Raw genomic sequence first — 24,912 nt, 5'->3', positions numbered from 1 at the left:
GCTCCCTGGCTCGCTCCTCCCTCCCCTCCCTGGAAGGACTCGGCCGCTCGCCGCCTCCCCCTCCGCAGCTGGGTGGTAGCGGCGGGGCCGGAAGGGGCGCGGCGGCGGGCGCCATGGCGGCGGCGGGGCCCTTCGCGCTGGTGACCAGCTGCGCCGCTGGCTTCGCGGCCGAGGAGCTCGTCAAACGTGAGTCGTCGTCGTCGCCTCTGCGGGGCCCGGACGGGCGCAGCCGCGGGGCCCCGGCCCGCCCGCAGCCGCAGGCCTCGGCCTGGCAGCTCCGAGCCCCCAGCCCGCGCCCTGGGGGCGGCCGCGCTCCCCTCACGCACCGACCCCAGAGCGGCCGAGGCCGCCAGGGAGCCCCCCCGGCCCCCGGGCCTGCGCGTTTAACCACCTGCCCTTGAGGAGGGCGCCAGGGCCTCCTTATCGCTTCAAGGAAATAAGCTATTTAAGAGAGGTGGTGCAGAGCCGCAGGTCTTGTATTCAGTAGCCTGAGAGCAAGGGGCAGGCAGCACCACCACAACCGACAGGAAATAAAAGCAGCCCCGCATCCCAAAATGCTTTGTTGTCTGCTGGCCACTTGCCATGGCTTAGATGGGACTAAACCATCCTGAGTTATACTTGGACTAGGTAATTTGAGAACTGCCTCGATGCTGAATAAAAACAATACTTTGGAGACTATCAAATGAAGAACAGATTCATGAGACCATAACATAAGGTTTGCTGCTGGCTGTTCTAGTCATTCACACACATGCAAAAATGAACGTCTTTCATTGGGACATGGTGGCCCAGGTGGGCCCAAAAGCAACCAGAGCAGCTCAGGAGTATGGGCAAAGGAAACCAAAGGCAGACTGCTGTCCCTTTGGTTTCCTCTTTCCATTTATGAAGGAAACAGACTATCTTGGACCTTAAGAATGGTAAAATTTTCAGAATTCCTGGTGGGTCTGAACTCTTGGTTTACTTAGGCTCGCTTTCATGCATTAGACCATTTGTTGTCCCTATAGAGAAGCACAAAAGAGGGAAAGCTAAAAAAAAAAATAATATTTCTGCAGTTGGAATTGTAGATCACACTTAGTCCATATCAAATACCTAGAATTCATTCTGTAGGAAGTGATTTTCTTGGAACCCCTTTTAGCTCCTGTTTTTATGGCTTGAAAAAGGGAATGGAAGAGAGTAAGACCCGATAGAGAAAAATTTGGTGGATTTTCTAGTCATTCTAAAATTGCAGATTTCAGGAAGAAGTTGCTTAGATCTTGCTGGGTTTGCCATTAAAACTTATTATTATAGCCTTACTTTTTAGGGGACTGTCATGAACAGTTCTGTGTGCATACTAAAATGTATAACTTAGAACACCCTCCATCCCCTCTTCTGGATTTGTTTCCAGCCACTTCTGAATCAAATTTTAGGACCTCATATAGCACAGGGCTGTCCCTAGGGACTGGCTCCCTCCATCTCATTAAATCACATTTTGGAACAAGAGTAACAGTACAAGGTCTGCTGTCAAAGGCTATTCTGTCAAAGCAGCTGGGTTAATACTGAATTATGTAAGGATTCCATACCAAAGAATCTTATTATTGGTTGTTCCTTATTTTTGAGGAAGGGATAAGCAAATTAGAAGGAATATTCAAAGTTCCTGTAGGTTTCTTTTGATTATTTTTTGTAGCAAAATTAAATAAAGGCAAGCAAAAAGCTTCATGGAAATGCTGTTTAATCTGAGAAAGTCTTAAAACTTAACTTCTGATTGTATTTTCTTAAAATGGTACTCACTTTGAAATGTCTACCTTTCCACTGTTTTCTAGTGCCAAAACTGGAGTCTTACAGATAGTCTGTGTGTCCTCTGGTACGATTGCTTCACAGAAGACATTAAAATCTTCCTGAAATATGATCATTTCTTAAAATAAAAACCATGAGAATTTTAAGTGCCTGCTTTGTATAACAAGTGAAATTACATCAGATACAGAAGCATAAGCAAAACGAACATTGTAAAACATTCAAGGACATACCGGTAAGGACAGGGCAGCTGTGGCTAGGCTGGAGAACTTGTGCTTTTACAGCATGAAAGCATCACACCAGATTAAAGGCACTATTTGATAGTAGTTTAGCTGAATGCTGAGAACCAGACCATTATATTGGCACCTCTGAGGCAGTAGAGTGTTTGAGATATAATATGTATGGTTAAATATGCTATTAAATACTGTGTTGGTAGGTGTCACAGCACTCTCCAAGCTATCAAGCTGCGACAAGGTCTTTTACCATCTCATACCAGCATATTCTTCATAGAATCCCTCTGCTGCCTTCTCATCTTGCCTCATCCAGGGCCTGCTCTCTCTTCCCTTGCTTCTTCCTCAGCTGCTCTCTCTTCATTGGCTCTCAACCACTTAAGTTAATTAGCCACACCTGCATCTTACCTACATCAGCCAACCCACCACCCCTGAAGCCAACCCACAGTTGTATATTATCAATGCTGATTAACCCAGCTTCATTCTTCTACAATTCCCCCGCTTTCTTTTTTTTTTTAACATTTCATACCTTATGTTTTTAACAATCATTACAACCCTTTTACAAATACATTTTTCATACAGTCCTCTAATTCCTCTACAGGTAGGAGCCATACAGCAGTCAGGCTTTGTGTTCACAACAGAAACATGAAACAAAGCCCTCCTTACCGGTATTACTGCTTTTGCCACTGTGTTTCTGGCTTTCTCTGGTACATGCTCTTAGTAGGCAAACCCCTTTTATAAGTAGAAAGAAGCTGCTTAGAGCATTCACTGTTAGGATATACATGAGAACCAATTTCTCCTGCTGCCTGCCAGAATTTTCCAGGCTAATTACAAGGCTTTTCCCAGTGTTTTCATCCTAGTAAGTAGGAAATGGCTTGAGAATGAGAAAAATATTATAGTACATTTGCTAGATACACTTTTATTCTTTCAAGTTTTGTGGGATGCCCTGAATGCTTTGTTTCACTGTATACTGTCACAAAACAAAACTATTTAAAATGCACAGAATAGGACTGGCTTATTTCAGATATATTTATCACAAATAAAAGTGGAAAATAAAATTGTTTTAGGTTTTAAAAAACACTGGCCAACAGGTGAATACTATCTGACTTGATTCCCCACCCACCCCCCGTTTATGACTGTTTACCACTCCCCTCCTCCCCCACAGCATATTTTTGAGTTCTCTTTACTCCTTGTGTAATTTGCAGGAGTATTTTTTATGGCATATTCCACCAGGTGGCTCTCAAGGCCCAGAATGTGAGAAGTGCTTGGTGAACATACCAACTAAAAGGGTTTGGGATTGTTTAGGGCATTGTAGAAGACTGGATTATGTTCTTATAGCATGTAATCAAATCTGAAATACACCAGGAAAAGTGATCAGTATCTTAATCCAAGGAGCTGCATAAAGGAGTTGCAACGATTCTGAAAAAAAGTTGCTATTAAACACACAATATAGTAGAAGTGCTTAAATACCAGATGGGTTCAGAGAACAGGGAGCACTGCGCCAAGAGGCAAGAGACCTACCTCTGGTTCTTTCGTTATTACTCAGCTCTTTTCTGAAAAGTTATTTCTGGTCTCCAGTTCTTTTGAAAAAGTACTTGCTGTCTCACACTTATAGAATATTTACTAAGCTTCTGTATTACAAAAAGGGAATGGATGTTAGGTTTTATAATTTTGCCATGCCCTCTTCCTTGTTTTTTGCATCATTGTTTACATATGCAAGAACATGAAATTAAAAGTCAACAAGTTTAGTCAGTAAAATGAGCAGACATTTATGTAAATACTAAAATTAATTTCTAAAAGTATTGGTCAGAATTTTGTCCACTTTATTAAAAGTTACAGATAGTCGTGAGTGAAGAAGGGACACAACTAATGAGTTTGCAAAACACAAGCTAGTGACTTTCTGGCTGGAAGTAAAAAACCTTCTGGACAGATTCTACAAAAGTTTGGAAGTTCATTGAGCTGTAGCTCATCAGTCACTATCAGTTACTGGATTGAGCCATAAACTGATATTGTATGCCAATTGCTGTTTTATTCTTAAATGGTTTTCTGATAGAAAACAAGCAAAGCGAGTCATGACCTGGGATAAATTGGAAGAAGAGAATTGGCCATGTCCAAAAAATGTGTTGATCTTTGCGTAGGTGAGCGTTAGTACAGGGGCTTTGGAGGTTGCATAGGTGAATACTGCCAACTTACTCAGGAGGTAATGGCCCGAGGATGATACTGGAGCTAGCTTAGAAATGGCCTGCTTGGTCCCTAGGATCAAATAATTCACTGTAGATGAGGAAGAGTGTGGGACACTGAAATAGAGGATATCTTAATTAGTATTCAGCAGTTATTGATAAAATTGTGAAAGTTATTTCAGTAAAGTAAGTGTCCAGCATTAGTAGTTGCCGTACTTCTTAGAGGACCTTTAACTCTAAATCACGTTGTTGAATGACACTAAGTAGTGCTCTTTTGTGGCATGAACTTTTCCATGCATGTTTTTAGTACTCTCTAATGGTGATGCATTTGGTGTCTGTTTGCATTCCTGTCATCCAAACAAGCCAATTCTGCTCTATGAAAAGGCAAGCTAATTAAGTCAGCCCAGTAGGCCTGCCTACTGTTGTGGTCAAAGCGTGACTCAGTTGGTTTTCCAGGCTCTTTGGATGGCAAACCACTAGCACTTTCAATGGCTGAGGAGTTTAAAATTAAAAACAAATAACTCACTAGAGATAAGTTTGAAAGCCACCTCCTTTTGCAGTGTTAATTTTCTAGAGGTTTATTCTGTATCCACATAAAACTAAGTGGGGTTTATTCTGATGAATATCTCTAAATTAGATACGAAACGATTCTGGCTGAATTTACTTTTTTCATTAAAATACAGGCTGTCTTGGAAAGAAATTTCTGGAATCCAGGGGTGGTGGCAAATGTAAAACTAGTTCCATCATGGAATATAACCTTGACAACTCAGTTTGAGTTGCAGTGTGTATTTTTTTATAGTCTCTGCTTGTTTTCTAAAGGCCAAAACCTAATTGGTCTAAGTGACTTTTGTGGAAGAGAACTAATCACAAGATACCCAGACTGCATTTAGTTTCCTGCCATGAGTAATCAGGCTGTTGTGCAGTAATTTCTTCAACCCTACATGCAGGCTGAGACATAGCAAGTCTGAATCCTTTCAGAAAGTTCCTGCAGTCCTTTGAGTTTAGTGTGCAACATCCATTTTTACTGGGAGAGAAATTTCACAGGGGACTGGCAAAATCTCTTCAGATGAATGATGGGTAATCAGAAGCACAATGGGATGAAAGAAGACTGCTTAAAATACAGGAACAAGTAGCATGTAATAGGAAATGGGACACATCCTCATTCTTCTAGCTGTACTTTGAGGCTTAAGTTTGTCCATGAACTCTTTTGTAAGAAGAAAAAAAAAGCACTTACAAAGTAAATGTGAAAATTCTTTGCTATCAGCTTTTGAAAATTTTTTATAAAAAAGTTCTTTTCTTCTGTATTCCTGCTAGGGTGGCTAACTTCACTGAAATAGCTTTTGAATTGATTTTCCTTCCTCACCCTGTTTTCCTCTCTTAGGCTTTCTAAGTCTGATTGCAGATTTTCTGGGTTTCAGTAATTTCTCTGGGCTCCTTTATTCTTAGCTTCTTGCAGCATTGACTAGCAATTCTCTTAGCTTAGAACTGATTTTTATATAGTTATTTATTTTTAGCTGTCAAAACACCTGTGAAGGGAAATTTAAAACACATTTTGTTTAGCATTCAAAACCTCTAAACCAAACATCTGGTTTCCAGGGCAGAAAATTAAGATTATGCCTGCATTTGGAAAGCTAGGCGATGGATAATTCTGGAAATAAAAGGTATCCCTGTGTTCTGGACATGAACAGTAACATTGTCTGCCTAACCTGTTTCCTCTCCCAGTTTCAGGAAATTGGTCAATGTTTTATTCAAGCAGAATGAAAGCTACCTCCATGGGCCCAATACCCGTTTAAACATAACTCCTGGTCTAGTAGCAATTGGCACATACATAGTCCTATTTACCAAAGATACAAAACTGCATTATACCACATATAGCACTTAACTAGTCATTCGTAAAGCTCTTGTTTCATGGCAGAAAAAAAATTGTCATCTCCCAAAATGCCTTTATTATAGAAGAGAATATGTACATTAAAGCTATAGAATTTGTAAAGTGCCATAGTGACATTTGATGATCTGTTTTACTAGTTACTGGGGGGGTGGCAGGGGGAGCATGAGGAAGAACAGGCCTGATATATTCGCGTAGCCTAAATTGAAAAGCTTGAGTTAAAACACTGAAAAGCTATTCTCATGTCTCCGTGGAAGGTGACTGCATAGGTGTTTGCTTCAGGTCAGCGGTGCATAATATCAGCTAATGCAAACAGGATGGAGATACCTGCTGCAAAGTGACTGCAGTGTTACAATGAAGTATTGCAGGGCAAGAGGAGATCCACATGTACAAATTGATATAAGCATGGGAAAACAGTTTCTCTGTGCCACTGGAACTAGTGTGTACTGCTTAAGAGTGATTTAAAGAGCTGGGAAAGAATGAAAATATTTTAGTGTTACCTGTTTTGGTTAGCTGTATTGATAGCCTCTTCCATATTTATGTGAACAGGATAATGCTCTAAGAATACAAAGTTCAGAATCAAGGTTTGTTGGGATTGACTCAGTATCATCATCCCCTGGCCCCAAGGAGACATGGATAGTCTTATCACAGCATAGCTTCTGACTGGAGACCAATTACTCTGAAAACTATTGTCATCCAAATTAAAAGTTCAGACTTAATCTGGAAGAAACATGTAGATTTGGCACTTTTTTTTTTTTTTAAAGAAAACCAGACAGGAGATTCCCTTCCAGGTTTCAGTTTCCAAGGTCGATTTTCTCAGATTCCCCGTGTCATCTTCCTCACTGACTGCTGCAAATAACCCTTCTCATTTAGAGCTCTCCTCTGTGCAGCCTTGTGCACCATGCTCGTTCACCAGTTAATCTCAGACTCTGCAGTCAGCTGCAAAAATCATTGAACCTTTTCTATGACAACCTTGGCAATGGAATTTTCCCGATTTTTTGTTGATACGGTACAGAATTTCAAATTCTTTTCTACACTATTTGGGGAGCAGCCTGTTCCAGAATCTCCAGGAACATCTCTCAGTACCTTTAAAATATGACCTTTAAGATCTTTAAAAACCAAAATAAATACATGGGTTTTCAACTCTTCTGATGCCCAAGGCAGTTTTAGATGACTGTCAGTTTTCTATATAATTAACCTGTGGTTTAAAGTGTCCATAAGTTTGTCCAGCTAGAACATGGTATTTTGCCCTTTCCAGCAAGGTATAGATGGGATGCTCTGCTACTAACTATAATTCAGCTCCACCAGGTGGCTGTCATGCTATGAGAGTGTACGCTGTGAAGGTTGCTACGAGCACACGAAGGGCAGTGTTTAACATTACATTATCAAAGCACTGCCTTGGATTTTAATTGTTGAACTCCTACGTAGAATTTAATGGGAATTACAACTGAATTGTAGTAACTTGGTTTATTTTCTCATTAGTTACCTTCAGGTTTTGGTCACAGTCAAACAGTTCTTTACATCTGAATGAACATGCAAGGTTTATTTCTGCTGTAATAAAGTCTACGTATTCTCTCCATACATCCTGTTTACAGGTAGGGAGTTTGAAGCTAACAGTTCAAAAGGCATTTCTAGGAAAAAAAGGCTTGCTTTCTGAAGAGCTTCTGTACCACATTTTATTTTGAAATCCAGAAAACAAACTCTTCTGAAAGCTAAATAATAAGCTCTAGGACAGAGGAACAAATTGAGCATGAATTTTTAAAGATCTTAAATATATAGTGGTTTATTATAGTAAGTGAGGATGGCTCTGTATTGGCATTGTACCAAGCTTCTCTAGACAAATTATTTTCTTGATGCTGGTTTTAATCATCCATCTCATTTTCTTTTCTACAGGTATCATAGGAAGAGATGACCTTACTGTGGGTGCAGCTACACGTGGACAAGTGAATTTTTACCCCTGGACAATAGATAATAAATATTATTCTGCAGATATTCACCTCTGTGTAGTACCAAACACATTTCTTGTTACTGGAGATATTGCTGAATCTGTGCAAGCATTCGTTGTGTACTTCGACAGCACAATAGTAAGACTCTTCTGCTTCCCTATATTGCTTTATCTGTACAGTACGGTTGCTTTATCACAGCAATAACCACAAATTATATGCTCTTCATCTTGTGCCATCCATTCCTTTTAGGCTGTTCTATTAATTGTCAGTAGATCAAAGTTAAATTATGCCTGCTAACAATGGAAGAAGTTCCCTTCCCTTTTACTATTATACTCCAGCTGGAAGAGAGGTTTTCAGGATGCAAATATGCCACTAAGGCAGTTCCTCCTCCAGCCTACCACTTCCAACTTTACTCCTAGCTGATGCTAGTTCAGAAAGGCTGCTTTAAGATAGCCAAGAATGTGAGCTAAACGTAAGGTTCAGTGCTATCATTTTACCCAAAATTGGTTCTCCTAAGCTGGCAGGAGTGAAAACAATGCTTTAGCAAAAGCCAGAAAGATTCTGAGGCAAAAAAATATTCTAAATAAGGAACTGTTTTTCACCACAGATGGGAAAGGGTGCATACCACGCGTTCTGCAAAGATACCATTAACCAGACATCTCAGGGCTGTCTCAGAATAAACTAGAGCAACGGGAGTAATTCATCAGCCCCCATAACATCCACTTTAGCGTGGAAGATGGAGTAGCTGCACATTAAACGCAAGACATGCTTAAAATGAAATACTCATGATTAGCCTTCAGTAAAAATCTTTACTAATCTACATGAGGATTACATAATTAATATTAAACATAAAAGGGAGGTCCAAGGCAGTAGGATTAACTCATCTGTAAGGTGTCAAGAATCAGTAGGAAGTTGCATATAAGTCAACTTCCAGTAGAACACATCTGAAACATACTTGATATGCAGCCTAGCATATTTCCTTACTTCATTTTATTCTAATACTATTAATGATTTAAAAACTAGTTTAAAAGTATTTGAGGATGTGTTCCAAAGAACTTTTTTTTTTTTCCCTCCTCTATATAGAAATCTGGACTTGATAGTGTCTCTGAATGGCTTCCCCTGACAGAAGAGTGGTTACCAGAAGTCATGATCCTGGTTTGTAACAGAGTATCTGAAAATGGTATGAAACCTGAAGTAGTTCCATACTGGCTTAGAGTTATTAACCCTGTATAATGATTTATTTTCTAGTTAAATCAAGGCAATTGTTTCTCAAAATACCTGGGTGAGATTGGGTTTGAGATTTGATTGAGAAGAGCCAGGTTATTCTCGTGACCAGGAACAGAAGTCTTAATCTAGTTGCGGTTAAAACTGAACCAGATTTTTACAAGCTTGCTTAAAATGAGCTCTTTGTATTCCATTCCTAATAAGTATACCAGAATGTACTGCAAGGTAACTAAAAAGGCATTTGTGTTACTGGATGTGCATGACCCCCTCTGGTGAAGAGGGAGGATTACTGTTGGTTGCTTAACTACAGTGGAAAGTACATTCAACATTTTGACCATTTGGACATTAAATATGCACGTTTGCTTTGGTTCTCAATTAGCATATGCGATACAACAGCAAGCTGTAAGGTGCAGGTATGTCCCTGTAACTTAATTCAAATTCAAACTTAATAGAACGTCTTCATTCCCCGTGGCACTTCACAGACATTTTCCCTTTGAGTACCCACTGCAAAGCCATTTGATTTTATGGTATTTTAAAAGAAACAATTCAAAGGAGGAGTTTGTTTAACTCTGGAGTTTTTGGAATGAAATTCAAAGTGAATGGAGGACCTACACCAGCTACTGTATACTCTTTCCCCATACAATCCAGAATAAGCAAACAACTATGAGAGAATAAAATGTAGCTAAAGATTCAGCTGCTGATGCTAGTCTGAAATGTATATGTTCAGTATGCATTTTTGTTTCCCAAATTTAGGTGTTAACAGACAGAAAGCTCAAGAATGGTGCATCAAGCATGGCTTTGAACTGGTAGAACTTAGTCCTGAGGAACTGCCTGATGAAGATGGTAGGACTGCTACTTCTGTGTTAATGTTTAGAATGAAAAAACATACCAAAATATCTTCTAAACAATTGCAAGGGGGCGTAACTTTATTTATGTGCTACATGATTACAGCAAGAAATGCTTCCAGTTGGTGAGGCTTAGTCCCAGCTATAAAAGGTTAGGAGGAGGAGGGGGTTATTTCCTCCAAGAAATTCTATTTGTCTCCTCCCAAATACAGCTGCTGTTTATATAGCACCTACATAAAAATAATATCTGCTCCTTTTTCTGGCACTAATCTTAGGACTATATTGACAGATCAGAAGCATTTATATTCCACTCTGGAAATCTAAAGAACAACGACCAGAGAGATGCACAAGGGCATGAAAATTCTTATTCTTTTTAAAAGACTTTAAAAACTATTGTACCTACCAGAGAAGATAGACCTTATTCAAATAGTGACACGATAGGTTGAAAATGAGAGACTGTTAAAAACATTTTAGAATAGCATGCACTGTTACACAGGAAATAAACCAGTTTCAAAATCACTGGCTGACCATATGTTTATAACTTGAAAAATCCCATCAAAGTCAGCAGCATGATGTGTGATGTTCCACTCTTAAAAAGTGACTGTGCACTTCCTGACAGCCTTATCAGCATCAGCCTTATCTCCTCATTACAGAGATAGAAAAGAAGTGTTTACATCTTACCTCTATAGAGCCAAAATGAGATAACTGACCCCATTTCCAGACTTGAGTGGAATTAGTCACTAACATTTGCTCTATTTCAGGTTCACCAAGTACATAGCTGTCACCAGAAATAATGTAGTCTAAAATCCTAAGCCAGAGCACAAGTCCCACCCCTTCTGTCCTTTAAAGGCCTAGATAAAAATCGTATCTTGAGTAGCTAAGAATGCTCCTTGTCCCCGTGCCATGTCTTTAAAGAGGTGCTTCTTTTTCGCACTGTGTTAGTCAAGGAGGAAGGGATACACATACCTCTGATGGATAGAAACCAGAAAAATCAGAAGCGCATACCTCTTAGACTACAGTTTTCTTATGAAGTGCTTTAAAAGGAAATACTAGTAGTAATAAGTTATTTTTCTATTCAGTAGTTGTTGTAAAGAACAAGCTATTTACCATTTAAATAATATAAGTAATAGGAATAATAGGATGTTAATCTGTGGCATATTTATATATATTCTTTCATGGCTTTTTAATACAGTAGTTGATTCACTGTGACTCACGCATAGGAGCCATTGTGTTCCAGTGAGTAACATGTTTGCCCCATAAACATGGTGTGTGAATTACAAGAGATACAATGGATGCAGTAAACATACTGGGCCGATATCTGTTTACAAATTACAACATTTCTGGCAGCTCATCACAACTGAGCTGGAGCACTTGCTATGACTACACTGTCAGTCAGTTGTTTGTGCAGTAAGGACAAGAACCCTAAACTGAGACTTGGTAACAACTCTGATACAAAACCAAACAACAGTATCATAGAAGGCAAAAGATTTGATCTAAGGGTTGATAGGCAGCTTTAATTTAATTTTTAAAGGCAGTTTCAATTACTGCACCTGTCCCTGAGTCATCTTAGAAGAGTTTGATTTTTAAGCAATCACACTTCTGTATCCAAAGGGTTGTTTTTTTTTTTTTCCCTATTGCTTTGTGAGACCTGCACAAACATGGGAAGCTGACTAAACTGAGGAAATGGGAAAACTGACTTTATACAAAGTGGTGTCAGATCTATTCAGAAAATAATTTGAAGTCCAAATAGTGCTTTTCATAATCTTTCAAGTTACTGTAATTCACAGGATTACTGGAACATTTGGAATTAGATTGTTGTGGAGATAGCTTTACAATGACAATTTTCATTTTTTAAAAGTGTCACACCTTTTCTAAATGGTTGTCTGAAGTTCTTTACTTTCTAAAGGAAGGAAAAGTAATTCTAACATCCATTTTGTATGCCATTCAGCATTGTAAAAGATAATGGGGTGAAAGATGCCTTGCTTTTAACAGCAACTTAAAAATTGTCTGTTACTATTAAATTTACTTCAGTTATTTAACGATGTAGGCCTCATGCGACATACCTAACAAAACCCCACTCTGAATTTAGATTTCTCTACAAAAGGCTGAGAGGTCACAGCTCATACATAGTACCTGGAAGCCTAGATTTGGCCTTTCACGAAGCAAAGGCAAGAAATCTGTGTTTCCTAACAGAAGTAACTTACATTGAGTAGGACGGGTTTAGACACACACTTCCTTACTTTCAGGCATGTCATGCTTTTTAGTCTAATTGTTAGGAGAGCAATATCTTCTTTGTCTTTTGGTTTAGATGACTTTCCAGAGTCCACAGGAGTGAAACGAATTGTACAAGCCTTGAATGCCAATGTGTGGTCCAACGTAGTCATGAAGAGCGGTATGTAACACAGGTTCCTTTTATATGAATTCTGGAGAATGCAAGGCAGAGAGGGCTTAGTATTTTTAGCAAATGTGTAAACTGAGCAGCTACAGTACTGCTGCAACTGAATCAGTATGAAGAGAACTAGACCACTCAAACATTTTACATGGAATAGTAGGGTTTCAGGTATTGCTTTCATTGTCTCTGGATGACAGAGAAACTCATAGGCAATGGATGAGATTTATAACTGTTTCAGCATCTGTTCCTGTGCCCTCTGTATAACTTGCTCCCTACCAATAGCTTGAGTTAAATATTCCACTAACTCCTCAAGTTTGAATGAAAAATGAAAGCTTGTTCCATCAGACTCTTAGCAGAAAATAGCTAGTCATTATCAGCTTTGTCTAAAGACCCGATATATGGTTTAAGTGTAGAAGTTTACAATTCCAAATTTGTTACTTTTTTTCGAAATGGGGATGAGAATTGAATATCAAGTGTGGAAATGAGATTTGGCAAAGAGTGATTTCACATGTCTGTTGAAGGACATACTAAGTGCATTGCTGGAAGGACTGTCTTCCCTACAGAGAACCCCACTTGAGTACATGGAAGTCACAGAATTTTTTTAAAACAGTGCAAAAAGCAGGCAAGCCCAGATGATTTCCTGAAGATAATTGATTATCAGGTAGAGTTAGAAACTTGGAAAAATCACTTTAGGGATAGACTCATTAGACAACAAAATGCTGTGGCTAGCCCAGGGTTACTGCAAGTGTAGATACTTCCATTTACTTGAAAACCATTAATTACCTTTCTAATAACACAAGCTGTTGCAGGAAATGTAAGAAGATTAAAACCTTGTTGAGTGCTTGGCCTTACATTTCTTCTTTCACAAAACCTTATCCCACTAGCAAGTTTCCAATGTCTGTCTGCTCCCTGTGGTACAATTTTCCACCGCTGCGGCTGCTTCCTTCCTGCGTCTTTTAACTGTGTAATGTTTTCAAGTGCTGAGTGGCTTCTACTAGTTCCTGTAACTGCAGGATGGTTACTGGGGCTCAGTAGAACTAGAATGAGAACTACTAAACTGATAATCTTTTTAATTTTTTTTGTTAATATTGTAAATGTCGTAGCCTTTTGAGTATTTCTTATACCACGTCAGACTGTGGTTAAGGTGGATTCTAACTTAATGTAACCATTGTAGAGAAATAGGTAGCCATTTGGGATGGTGTGAAGTTGTCTCACTAGTGTTAAATTGTTTTCTTAGCATCATTATTTCCTGCATTTGACAGATGCCAGGTTACAGAAGAACAGAACTTAGTCACATGTTCAGTTCTTCATGGGGCGGAAATTCCTGTGCATCATTGGTGTGTTCTGTAAAGGTCAGGCTCCCTGAAAATCCAGATTTTCTGTCTCCACAGTACAGAAACCACACAGCGTTAATGCACATTGCTACAAAGCCCTCAGGAAGTGAGCTGTATTTGGAAGTTGTTGCAACCTGACTATGCCTTCAAAGGGAAATTGTTGAGCTCATTTTACTTAAAATAAAACTTTTTACAACCTGTAAAGTACCTTTTGTTTTCAGCTTCCTCCTGATCCTGGAAACTGGCTGCCATGTAAATCAAACTTCAGATTTTCTAGCAAATTGGCTATAACGGCTGGCCATTTAGAAACCACACAGTCATACTTCACATGAAGATTTCTCATAGAGTAGGTGTAGTAGTAAATGTTTATAGCGCTGTTAATTGTGGCTATCCAAAAAGCCAGTGTTACAGCATTGCCTTACTTCAGCTATCTGTATGAGAAGTTTACTGACAGCAGGAATAACTTTTTTCAAGTACAAACATTAAAACCATGTTATTTTAAGGTGTTTTATCTTAAACCCAAAGACAGCTCTTCTTAAGTTACGAAGTAGGTTTTTTTTCCACACGCACCTATTAGGAAAAAATCAAAAGCTCAGGAATTTTATTCTAACTATTAAAGACATTGATTCTTACAGCAATTCATAAAAAAGGTATTAATCATAACACAGTCAAATTATAAACATTTTTTCATCAAATAACACCATATGCTTTGTGAGTAAATAAAGCAGCGATGTCTCTAGCAAAAGAAAAATAAGCAGTCTTACCTGAGAGTCTCCAGAGGGCAATTCCCTTTGTAGTTGGCGTAAAGTTGTTGGTTCTCCCGGCCTCAGAGCTCTCTTCAGCCTGAGAATCAGGTGGGTTTCTTCCCTTTGCGTGCAAGAGCACGAGGAGTTCTCCAGCTAACATCTTTCCCCCCCCACAAAGGTCATGTGCTGCTGTTGTCCTTATCTGTCCCTTCGAGAGCAAAGCTAGCTGGCCTGGATGTCAGGAAGAGAAACAACCTAGTGCCCTCTGAAGGGGGCTGCTGGGCTCCTTTCCTGCTTAAATACATGCTTTATTGGTCCCAGCTGAAGCTGGTTACCTAGGGTGGGGCCAGTAATTAGCCTGGCTCTCTTTACAAAAAATTAACCTGATTTAGGAGGACTGTTTAGGCTTAGTAATTTAAAGAAATTATGAATTTTGACTTTTTCGTTCCAATTTTGTATGGAAGTCAGGATCACCACATGTCAGCTAGAGGCACGCTATGGAGGAATGGTGGATGAAGGCAGCGGAAAACATTCGCTATGAAATGAGCATATGTGCATCTCGAAGCCATGCTCAGAGCACGGTGTAATAGAGCTCTGCAACTATTAATGGGTGACACCTGTGAAACTACAGAAACTCTATCATAATGAAGCCATCAACTGTTACAATAAGCCGAGTGAGATAATTTTTGGCTTTGATGCTGTAAGAACACTGTGTAAGGCATCAGCCACTTCCTGAATTGCACCCAGAAGTTGAAATAACTTTTACATCCAATAAAAAGAGTTTATAGGAAGGCTTTCAGGCTTTTTCAAGGGTGTGCCTGCAACCAAGTGTTATGTCTGCCACCTCCCTAGCCATGGATCCAGAAACAAATAGCTGCTTTTCAGAGATCCCTGCTGTAGATTCCAGTTGTAACGGGGACATTTTGTAATGATGCTGGCTGAGGTTATGTGTATGTGGTGGTGGTGGGGATGGAGCCACTGCTGGTTTTCTGTACAGGATTAACTTTCTCTGTAGATATGGAAGAGGCACGTGATTAGATCACTTCATCCACCCCTCTGCCAATGTGGGAATGTTCTCTCCCAAGTACGTTCTGGACTGCAATGTCCAGTCTAGCTTCAGAGGACTAAGAAATTGGCTAAATGCTGATCTTTACAATTTCCCAAAAGCAAGCTCTTTGCTCAGTCTGCTGCAATTTGGGGGGGTTGCAAGTCCCAAACTTTTATCACTCAATTGTCTGTTAATTCAGCTGGCAGACTTCACGGGCTTTCACATCCTGCAACTGAAGGTTTTTGAGGCAATTAATTCGGCTAAACTGATTCACTTCTTCCCAAACCTTTGGCGAGTGATCTGTTAAAGCAGTAAAACGGTGTAAAACAGGGCCAGTTGAAAGAAATACCTGCTGGGGGATGTGGGGAGCACGAGGGGAGGACTGGGGCAGGACACACATTAGCCTAAGTACACAGTGAAGATTATTAAACAGGAAATGATGTCTTAGTAATTCTCTAATGGCAACATGTTTACATGTTTTCTGGATAGCTGATGGTTTTAGTTACACATTCAACTCTTCAAAATGAAGTTTTGTATAAATGGCAAATAAATTTGGACAGTGCATAAAAATTACATCATCTCAACATTTGAGTGTAGAGCTTAGTCATTAGTGCAATAATTTAGAACACATTTTTTTTAGAAAGTAATATTAATCTTTCTTCTGGCACAAGACATTGTTCCCTGGCTATCTGTGGTGCAACAACTTAACTTTTATTTCTTTAGTTGACTAAAATACTAAGATTTTCAGAAAAATCTCCTCTTGAGTTGCTTGTATAACTGCAAATATTTGCTACTCTATGCAAGGCCAGCTGAAAACATGGCTTAGAAAAAACCCCAAACCGTCCTAAGATCACCTAAGATCATTTTTTTAAAAGTGAAGTTTTAAAATACAGTTAATTTAATTCAAAAATACTGCACTGCATCTATTAGATGGTTGTTTAGTTTTAGGCTTGAACTTAACTTTTCTTTTTAGGTTGGATTTTAAAATATCATTGAAATACACAGTAGGTTAGCAGATGTGGAAAGCCCAAAGCACCTTGCAGTGTGAAGAAACGTTGGATTTAACGGCTGGGTCCTTCCACGAATTCTGAATTAGATATTTAAAAATTGCCTTTGCCATCACTGTAGTGCTCAGCCTATTTAGATAATATGTGTACAAGCAAAGGCACTTGTTGCATTTCCTGTATCTAACCACAGACTTGGTGCTGCTTCCCATGGATGGTGAAACCTGGTCCGCTGCATGTCTGTAATAGCAAATGCTGCTTCTGTATTTTGAAAACTGCCTTGTTTGGAATCAGAACAGATGGTCCAGACGAACTCCTCACAGAGCAGTGACTTCCAGTAATAAGAAAGAGTCACATCTCGTATTGCGTACACATCTATTCCCTGTTGGTAATATTTAGCAGTAAATGTTGTTAATATAGTTTTTAAAAAACTTACAGAATATAAAAATTTTCTGCTTAAAATATATTTTCAAGTGCATTGACTCAGTTTTGCAAGGTGCTGTGTATCTTCCCTAAAATATTCTCTGTCCCAACTCAGCAGTTAGAACTATTTGTAATAATATTGCATCTTCAGCCAAACTAACAGCTGTTTTGTTTTTAGACAGGACCCAGGGCTTTGGTCTTCTCAGTACATTGGCGGGCGCGAACCATAGCGTTGGGTCAGAAGAGAACCAAGATAGAGAAGTAAACAGTAATCCCTATTTCTTGCTCTTTGCTCGTACTGTTTCTGGTGTTGCTCTTTCCTGTTGTCATGCTTGGTGTAGTGGTGGCAGCAGCTTTCTTTTTTTCCCTCCTTTCTCAAGGGATGCTTCACAGCCTGTTGGAATGTATTTTAAAGGACATATTCGTAAAGTCTGAAAAACTCTGCATTTTTCCTACAAGTCTTCCTGAAACAGTTGCTCCTAGGAGCTATCACCTGATGGCTGGGAGCTTGCTGTTTTTCAGGACATCGCCACAGAACTCATCATGTTACCTGAGATGTCCAGTTCTGTGCTCAGTGTTGGGTGTTGATCACACTGACTTGTGCACTAAATGTTTTATCCAGACAACTCACTGGAGCCAAGGAAAGATTGTTAAAAGCTCCATTCAAAATGCGGTTTTTCATCTATATCCAAGAGCTGTATTTTGTGCAAGACAAAAACTATCACTTGATTTTTTTATTTAGAAAACAACAAGAAACCTATCATAGAAAACCTTGTAGTACCTGTTTACAGTGTTGTTAAAGTGGCTTTTCATAATACAGGTGGTACAGGTTTTGCAGTAAGTAAAAGTTTAAGATAAAGCATAAGTTTTGAAGTGAAAATGGGGAGCGCCTGATTTGCTGATGGTGCTTTTTAGGTGCATTGTTGGATATTCTACTGTCTGTTTGTTTCCTGACAGTCCAAACCATCAGCAGCAGACAGAGAAGAATCCCATTTGGACAGCAGAGAAGATGGAGCTAGCACAAACGACTTACAGACTGACAACACTGTAGGTAAGCTTTTTCTTTGCTTGGAAGATTCGTTGGAGCAGGCACCCCTGGCTGGGATGGTCCTAGAAAGCCATTGGCTGCTTCTCAGCAGGAAGTGTGGCCTAAGTGTGCTTGCCAGAGCCTGTAGAGGCTAACTGTTGTGACTTTAGGTGTTGTTCTTGAAAAAATGGGCCGAGGTTTGGATAGGACAGAGCCCCTGCAGTACTAGGGACTGGAAATGTTCAGATCTGATTTTGTGCAATTTCCTGATGCATATATTGCATCTTTATATGAATAAAGCTTCAAGCTTTATGGTTGCAGAGAAAAATCATTGCAGTTTGGCCCAGCAGGAGGTGAGTGAAGCACCGTCTACTTGGGTCAGTCCTAAGAGGTTCAAGAGTTTTGAGCTACAGGTCCTTAAATAATTGCACTATTCCAGGAGATGGGACTTTCTTGCAAGTTGTATTGTGGAGATCTTCTAAGGGTTGGGTGATGTTAGTTGTGGTCTAAGCATAATCTTTAATTTACTCTGTGGCTGTTCATAGACAGATCATTTTATAATAAGCAAGAAACCTTAAATATTGGATGAACTCAAAAACACTCTTGTAATCTAATGTGTAAAAATTAATTACCACTGTAATTATGCCATGAGTTGTCTGTATGAACAGTTGGTTCTGTATGAACAGTTGGTAAATTAAATGTTTCTTTCCTTCCTGTGGGGTTGGAATTTTCAAACGGGATTTGCAGATGTTAAAATACTGGTTTTATCAGAAAGGCTTTCATACCTGCTGACAAAACAGTAATTTACCTTAAACCAACCTATAGGCATTTATTTCAGATCCCCTGTTAGATGTGGACATTCAAGAGTTAGCCAGCCTAACCACGGGAGATGGTGACCTGGAGAACTTGGAAAGGCTGTTGTCAAAGCTGAAAGAAATGAAAGGTAATGTACTAGGGAGAGACATACTGAGCTACATCACCGGTTCTGATGACTGGAAGGCATAAAACCCAGTGTGTATGTTGGGAAGATTGTACGAGTTCCTGTTCTCTTATCTGAGGTTCTTTATAAGTAGCTGATCTTTTCATTTATTTGCCTGTCTTGATAGTGCTCTTGAAAGAAGTAGTTATTGCTCAGCTGACAGCTGTTGCACTCATTTTGTTCTCCGTGAACTAATGCTGCAGTTTTCTATAAACACTGTAAGAAGACTTTATATTTTTTTAGCTCTACAACTGCCTGCTAATCCTGCAGTTTAAAGCTGCACATGTTTGAGATAAAATCCAGTGTGCTCAGAAGCATCAGCTTTCTGCTGTTTGGGAGTTGCGATTGATCTTACTAAATAAATAACATTCCTTTTTTATGATCTTAAATTAGTTTCTTGGTAGTCCCCCTAAAAACAGCTGCAATAGGCATTTCTCTCCCTGCTCACTGCTGAGGTTGACAGCCTATGTCATGTTCTTTCCCACAGATAAAGCAGCAGCGTTGCCTCATGAACAAAGAAAACTACACGCGGAAAAGGTGAGGTTTTGAAATTGGCATTGGAATGATTAAAACCAGGGGTTTTCTTTCTAAGCCACAGTGACATCTCTACTTGTAGAGTTCCTGTATTAAGAGTAGTAAGAACAAACTGCACAGCCTTGGGAAAGACTGTCTTGTATCTCCCAAGAACTGAATAACAAACCTGGAATTTTGAAATGCCAGAATGGGCTTTCCCCTTCCAAAATTTCTGAAACAAAGGCCCTGCAGTCACTGGGGGTGTAAGCCAGCTTCCACTTAAGTCAATGGAAAAGTCTTGGATCTCAAGAAAAAATTAATCATGCCTTAATTATCACAAGTTTTGTATCACATATTCCTCCCATGAATTCTATTGCCTTTGTGTTGTTGAAATGTCTTGACTTCAGAGAGGATTAGCATTGTACTTAGAATCTATGGCTGCTAGATTTAGCTGCTGCTCAGTTTCTGATTTTTGATGGTAAATGAAAATATTCAGTCATTTGAGGGGAATTTTTCTCCCTTTCCCATCTTGTTTTCCATTGCTAGGTGGCCAAAGCGTTCTGGATGGCAATTGGAGGAGACAGAGATGAAATTGAAGGTCTCTCCTCAGATGAAGAAAACTAAGCTCTTCTGTAGCTGTAAGCGACAGAGCAATCCTAAAAGAGCAATCTTTTCCTGCAATGAGTGTTTATTGCGAAAAGCCCCATTTAGCTTTAGTTGCTTTCTTTGGTTAAAGGATTCCCCGCATCATTGTAGTAAGTAACACATTCCACAACACCTGATGGTTAGAGTGGTTTTGTCTGACTGTTCTATTCTCTCTCAGAGAATTTTGGAAGGTGATGCACGCAGTTACAGGAAATAATAATTTGTTTACATTTTTCAAATTAACATTTTTATTGTTTCCTCTTTTGAGTTAAATAAACAAATTTACTACCAGTTATCTTTCCCCATATGGCTGGTGGTTATTAAGTGACTGCTTAATTCTAAACTCAACATTTTAGATGTAGGCCTGTTTGATGTTTTTATGTAGCTTTATAACTGACTTACTAGTTAAAACAAACCAGATTTATATGAGCCATGAAGTGAAAGTTGCTGAATTGTGCCCTATTGAGGGATGCTCTGCCAAGGCTGCAAGGTTAATCCTGCTGAGTGCCAAAACTATTAAAAATGGCCCACAGGCTCCGAGTTCTGTTTTTGTCTGTAAGTACGTGGTCCTTCCCTGGAAAGGCAGGTGTTGCGTCACACTCCCTGGGTTTCCATTAGAAACTAAATTTGGGATTAAATGCAAGACTGAGTATTGCTGCTGTTCCAGGGGGGAAGATCCCTGCCTAAACCTTCTGCAGTGCTTGGCCTCCGAGGCCTAGCAGAATGCACAGGCCTTCTGGTGGTGAATTCTGTCCCAGACAGCTGAAGAGAAAAGCGTGATTTCAAAAACCCTACACTGTCACCTGAGGCAGGTATTACAGACTTACGCTCCGTGAGAAGGCACCAGGGTAACAAGTCTCAGATGGCTGCTTCGTGGCATCAGGCATTAGAAAAAACTCCTTCGTCCTCAGATGTGGTGTGTTCTCACCTTCTGCACAGGCAGGCGGTCATAGACTCGCTGGAGAGCATAAACACGCAAGGCACCAGGAAAACAAGGAGGAAGGTGTGGGCTGGTGGGGGAGGAAGAAGAGAAAAGGTGGACGTCAGCCTGGCTCCTTCTCTGCTGCAGTCAGCTGTCAGATACAATCTGTGGACCAGCGGGAGGAGGTAGCCGGCAGATCCCCTGTTGAAGAACCAGGCTTTCTCTGCTGCTTGTCTGGCATACCCTGGGAAACGACATGTATTTTCCCCCAGAGCATTCCTTATCAACCTGAAAATACACCACGTTAAGCAATCTTACTCGGAAATTTCGAAATTAACTTTTCCAACGTCTGTTTTTTTGTGACAGTAAATTTTGTGAGTCTTGAGATGATGGCTTTCCATAATTTATTTGACAGCTTTAAATCCTGAAAGCACTTTCACAGTGGTTCTTGACAGTCATTGCCTCTTCTTTTAAGATTAAGCAAAGATAAAATAATAAGCTTCTTGGACTGCTGTAAACAATTTCCTGAGTAAAAACTGCAGCGTTTTCAACTCTAAGAAATAGAACTGAAGCCTTGGCTCGTAGTTTGAGAAGTATCTCTCATACAAAGACTGAGCAATAGCTCTGCCATAGTAAAGTACCTATTTTTTAAGAAGCAATGTTCCTTTTACAGCGATACACGTACAGATGTCAAGGAAGCACATCTACCAGGGCCACCTCTGCCAAAGCGAGCAATACAAAACAGCCGCCAGGCTTTGCTGTGATGTTGCCAGCTCCTCCCGTTCTCTCCTCCTTTTTCCCCAGCACAGAGAACTGTGGTTCTAATAAAAGAACTGAAGGTGGTTCCTTCCAAGTAGGGAATGGTTTTCCATGTTTGCCTCTTGGTAGCTGAAGACTTCTTTTTTTTTTTCTTTCTAAATACTTACTGTGCAATAGTGATAAATGGCAAAAGCACAGAGTGAATTAGATGAAGGCAGAGAAGAAAATAATGCACATGGATACTTGGTAAAAACCAGTTCTCTAGACGTGTGATGTACATGTGACGGTTTATTTAGTAACATTATACAAATTAAAATAAAGTTCTTTCCTGCCTTTTTACAAGGTATCAGCAGCTAAATTCCCCATAAATGATGCCTTATCCAAGGAATCAGAATTACCAGTTGGGGAACACGCTTCTTCAGCCTGTTACAAATAGGATGAGGAGATTTGTATTACAGGAAATACATCCTGGAAGGAGTCACAGCTCTTGGTTTAATGACGAAAACAAGCCTTTGAAAGCACAGAAGAGGCATTGACAGGACAAGTAAGCATGGTTTGACCAGAAGAACAAGGAGGCTGGTACCGTAGCAGGAAGGCCTGATAGCCACCGTGCCACAGGGAAGGCATCCGCGCTGCTTCTGCCTGAGGTTAGCAGAACATTTGCACAGACAATATTTTGGTGCAAAATTTGATAACATAGCAAGAACTCTTTCAAATGTATTTTTGTTGTGTATGTCTGTCTTGTTTGTAGATGCAGCCTGTGCTTTAAAAAAGCACAGTTCATCAAGGTAGGAAGTATAGCTAGAAGAAACTAGGAAATAGTTTTAAGGATCATTAAGGACTATTGTATTTTTTAATCAAAGTTTTCTTTGCTGGCAGCTTGTTTTTTGTTTTGTGGGTTGTTTTGTTTTGGGTTTTTTTTCTGAAGAGAGGCTTTGGGTTTGGCTGCAGAATTTCTTCACATAATAGATGTTACAGAAATTAATAAAAAGGGGCATTAGCAGAAAAACAAACCTGAAAGTTGTTGTGTCTTTTACTTAGTTTTTCTTTGTATGCCACAGCATTGTTTAGCAACAACAAAAGAATTCCCATCTTGGTTTTCAGGTTTGGGTTGGAAGGCACCTTAAAGATCATCTAGTGCCGTACCCCTGCCGCTAGGTCAGGTTTTAAGTCCTTGTAACAGTTTTGGAGGTGTTAGCTTTCGCTGGTACTGGTACTCCAGTGCTGAACTGGAACTGCTGTGGAACAGCTCTGCAGTTAAGTTAATGCACTGTGGCTAGATGTAGAAGCTTTTCCCAGGTAAAGATGGTCATGAGAGCATCTAGATATACAGTAACTGAATCGTTAGACACAGTTTTGAAGGAAAACACGATGCTGCTTCAGTGAAAATGGCAAGCATTGGTTTCTGAGTGTGGTCTTTGCAAGAAAGTTCAAAGGAAAGTAATTGCATCTGTGTTTAGCAAAGAGCATCTGAAAAGGGTCACAGCAGACACGCTGAATGCTGTGGAGGCCCTTTAAACTAAACAGAACTGAAGGAATTGCACTTCCAGCATTAGCCATGGCACAACAATCACTGAAATTCATGAGAACACACTGTGGCCAATTAAACCTTGGAGGCTCCATCAGTCTAGGAGTTCCCTGCACGACTGCCTGCAGTTCATTCTCCCCGAGGGTCCACAGCGGCCACATGAGCAGCTGGTGGCAAGAGAGCGACCGAGCAGGGGACGCAATCAAGAACAGAGATGGAGCGTGCGAGAAGCAGTGAAGGAATCAAACAGTATTTAAACATCGTCTTCCCATTGCTCCACGCTGCTGCTACATGCAGCGGTCAATGAAGGACCTCAGAGAAGCCACCCGGCCGGGCAGCCTGCACTCGCGATGGCACGGGCACGCCTAGGAACGCCTGGCTCTCCCAGCGCGTGGCTGGCAGCCCACTGCAGTTGGCGTAACCCCCTGGCCTTAGGGCTGGCTTAGCTCCCCAAGTCACCTCCCACCCCCAGCCTGGCAGCCTGCCTGCTCTGGTGGAAGCCTGTTCCGCACGGCAGCGGGCGGGGGGAATCCTCTTGTCTCTCCACATGGGTTTGCTTGGACACTTGCTAATCTAAAGGAGCATTTGCAGAAGGGAGTTAAGAGTTTGTGGCCTTAGAGAAACTCATTCAGGAGTCAGTTACGACTCTGTATCTATTACAAATGCGGCTCCATCGCCTTCAGCATTCGGGTTTGGTAGTTTTACTAATCCGTCCTTAAATACAGCCAAAACACGCTCTAGTTTTCTTGGCCTTGGAAGGCTTTCCATTGCAGTACCGCTGCTCTCTGACCTGAGGAAAGGCGCTTTCGTTACGCTGTCTGGTACCGATTTTGTTACCTATATGAAACAGGCCATACAGCTTCTGAGGCCAAGTCCTGTCTTTCTCTGTAGCCAGTTCTTTTTGTGATTAAAGTAGTTGCTGGGTAATTATAAATACAGTACATTGAGAGTAAAATTAAACTGACAAACTGCAAGTACGTGCCACTGTTTGCTAGTCAACTTCCAACTCTGACTAAAGGCTACAGGAACGTTTGTCCTGAACACCCACAATTAGTAGATTATAGGAAAAAAAGAAGGGAAAAAAAAAAAGATAAAAAGGTTTATATCCTTTGTAAAGTGGGTGCTGTGGTGTTAAGGCTCTGGTTCCCAGCCTTGGTGGGGCTCGCTGTCACTGCTTCCACCTTCTTCCCTCCCTCCCCCCCAGCAGCCTGCCTGGTGCAACCCGGGGAGGAGAAACCCCTCTTCTGAGCCAGGAGAAAGCAGGCAGATGGGGTGGGAACCTCAGTCCAGAGCCACCCGTCTCCAGTGTTAAACCAGAGGCCTGCCCCGCTGCCCTGGCTTCAGAGCAGCCGATCACCGGCATTCCCAGTTCTGGTCCGGCATTCCCAGTTCTGGTCCGGCATTCCCAGTTCTGGTACGGCATTCCGGCGTGGCTGTACAAGCCAGGCTGCACTCCTCAGGAAGGTCTGGGATGACACTTGGCGCGACTTCCCTGCCAGTACAGACCCACTTTTT

General features: G+C 40.6%; 1 protein-coding gene across 1 annotated transcript; it reads left to right on the top strand.

Annotated features, from left to right (window-relative positions):
- Positions 1 to 31: 31 nt before the first annotated feature.
- On the top strand, positions 32 to 20,481 carry AAGAB (alpha and gamma adaptin binding protein). The gene is made up of 10 exons (XM_080396983.1): positions 32 to 186; positions 7,956 to 8,146; positions 9,092 to 9,188; positions 9,986 to 10,075; positions 12,386 to 12,469; positions 17,203 to 17,285; positions 17,982 to 18,075; positions 18,890 to 18,994; positions 19,518 to 19,567; positions 20,090 to 20,481. Exons 1-10 carry the CDS (start codon positions 114 to 116, stop codon positions 20,165 to 20,167), a joined length of 945 nt encoding a protein of 314 aa, XP_080253109.1. The 5' UTR covers positions 32 to 113; the 3' UTR covers positions 20,168 to 20,481.
- Positions 20,482 to 24,912: the final 4,431 nt, after the last annotated feature.

Source organism: Falco punctatus (assembly GCF_963210335.1).
Source record: "Falco punctatus genome assembly, chromosome: 7".
NCBI lineage: Eukaryota > Metazoa > Chordata > Aves > Falconiformes > Falconidae > Falco > Falco punctatus.
The sequence above is the reverse complement of the archived record's forward strand: the minus strand, read 5'-3'. Positions and strand labels throughout refer to the sequence as shown.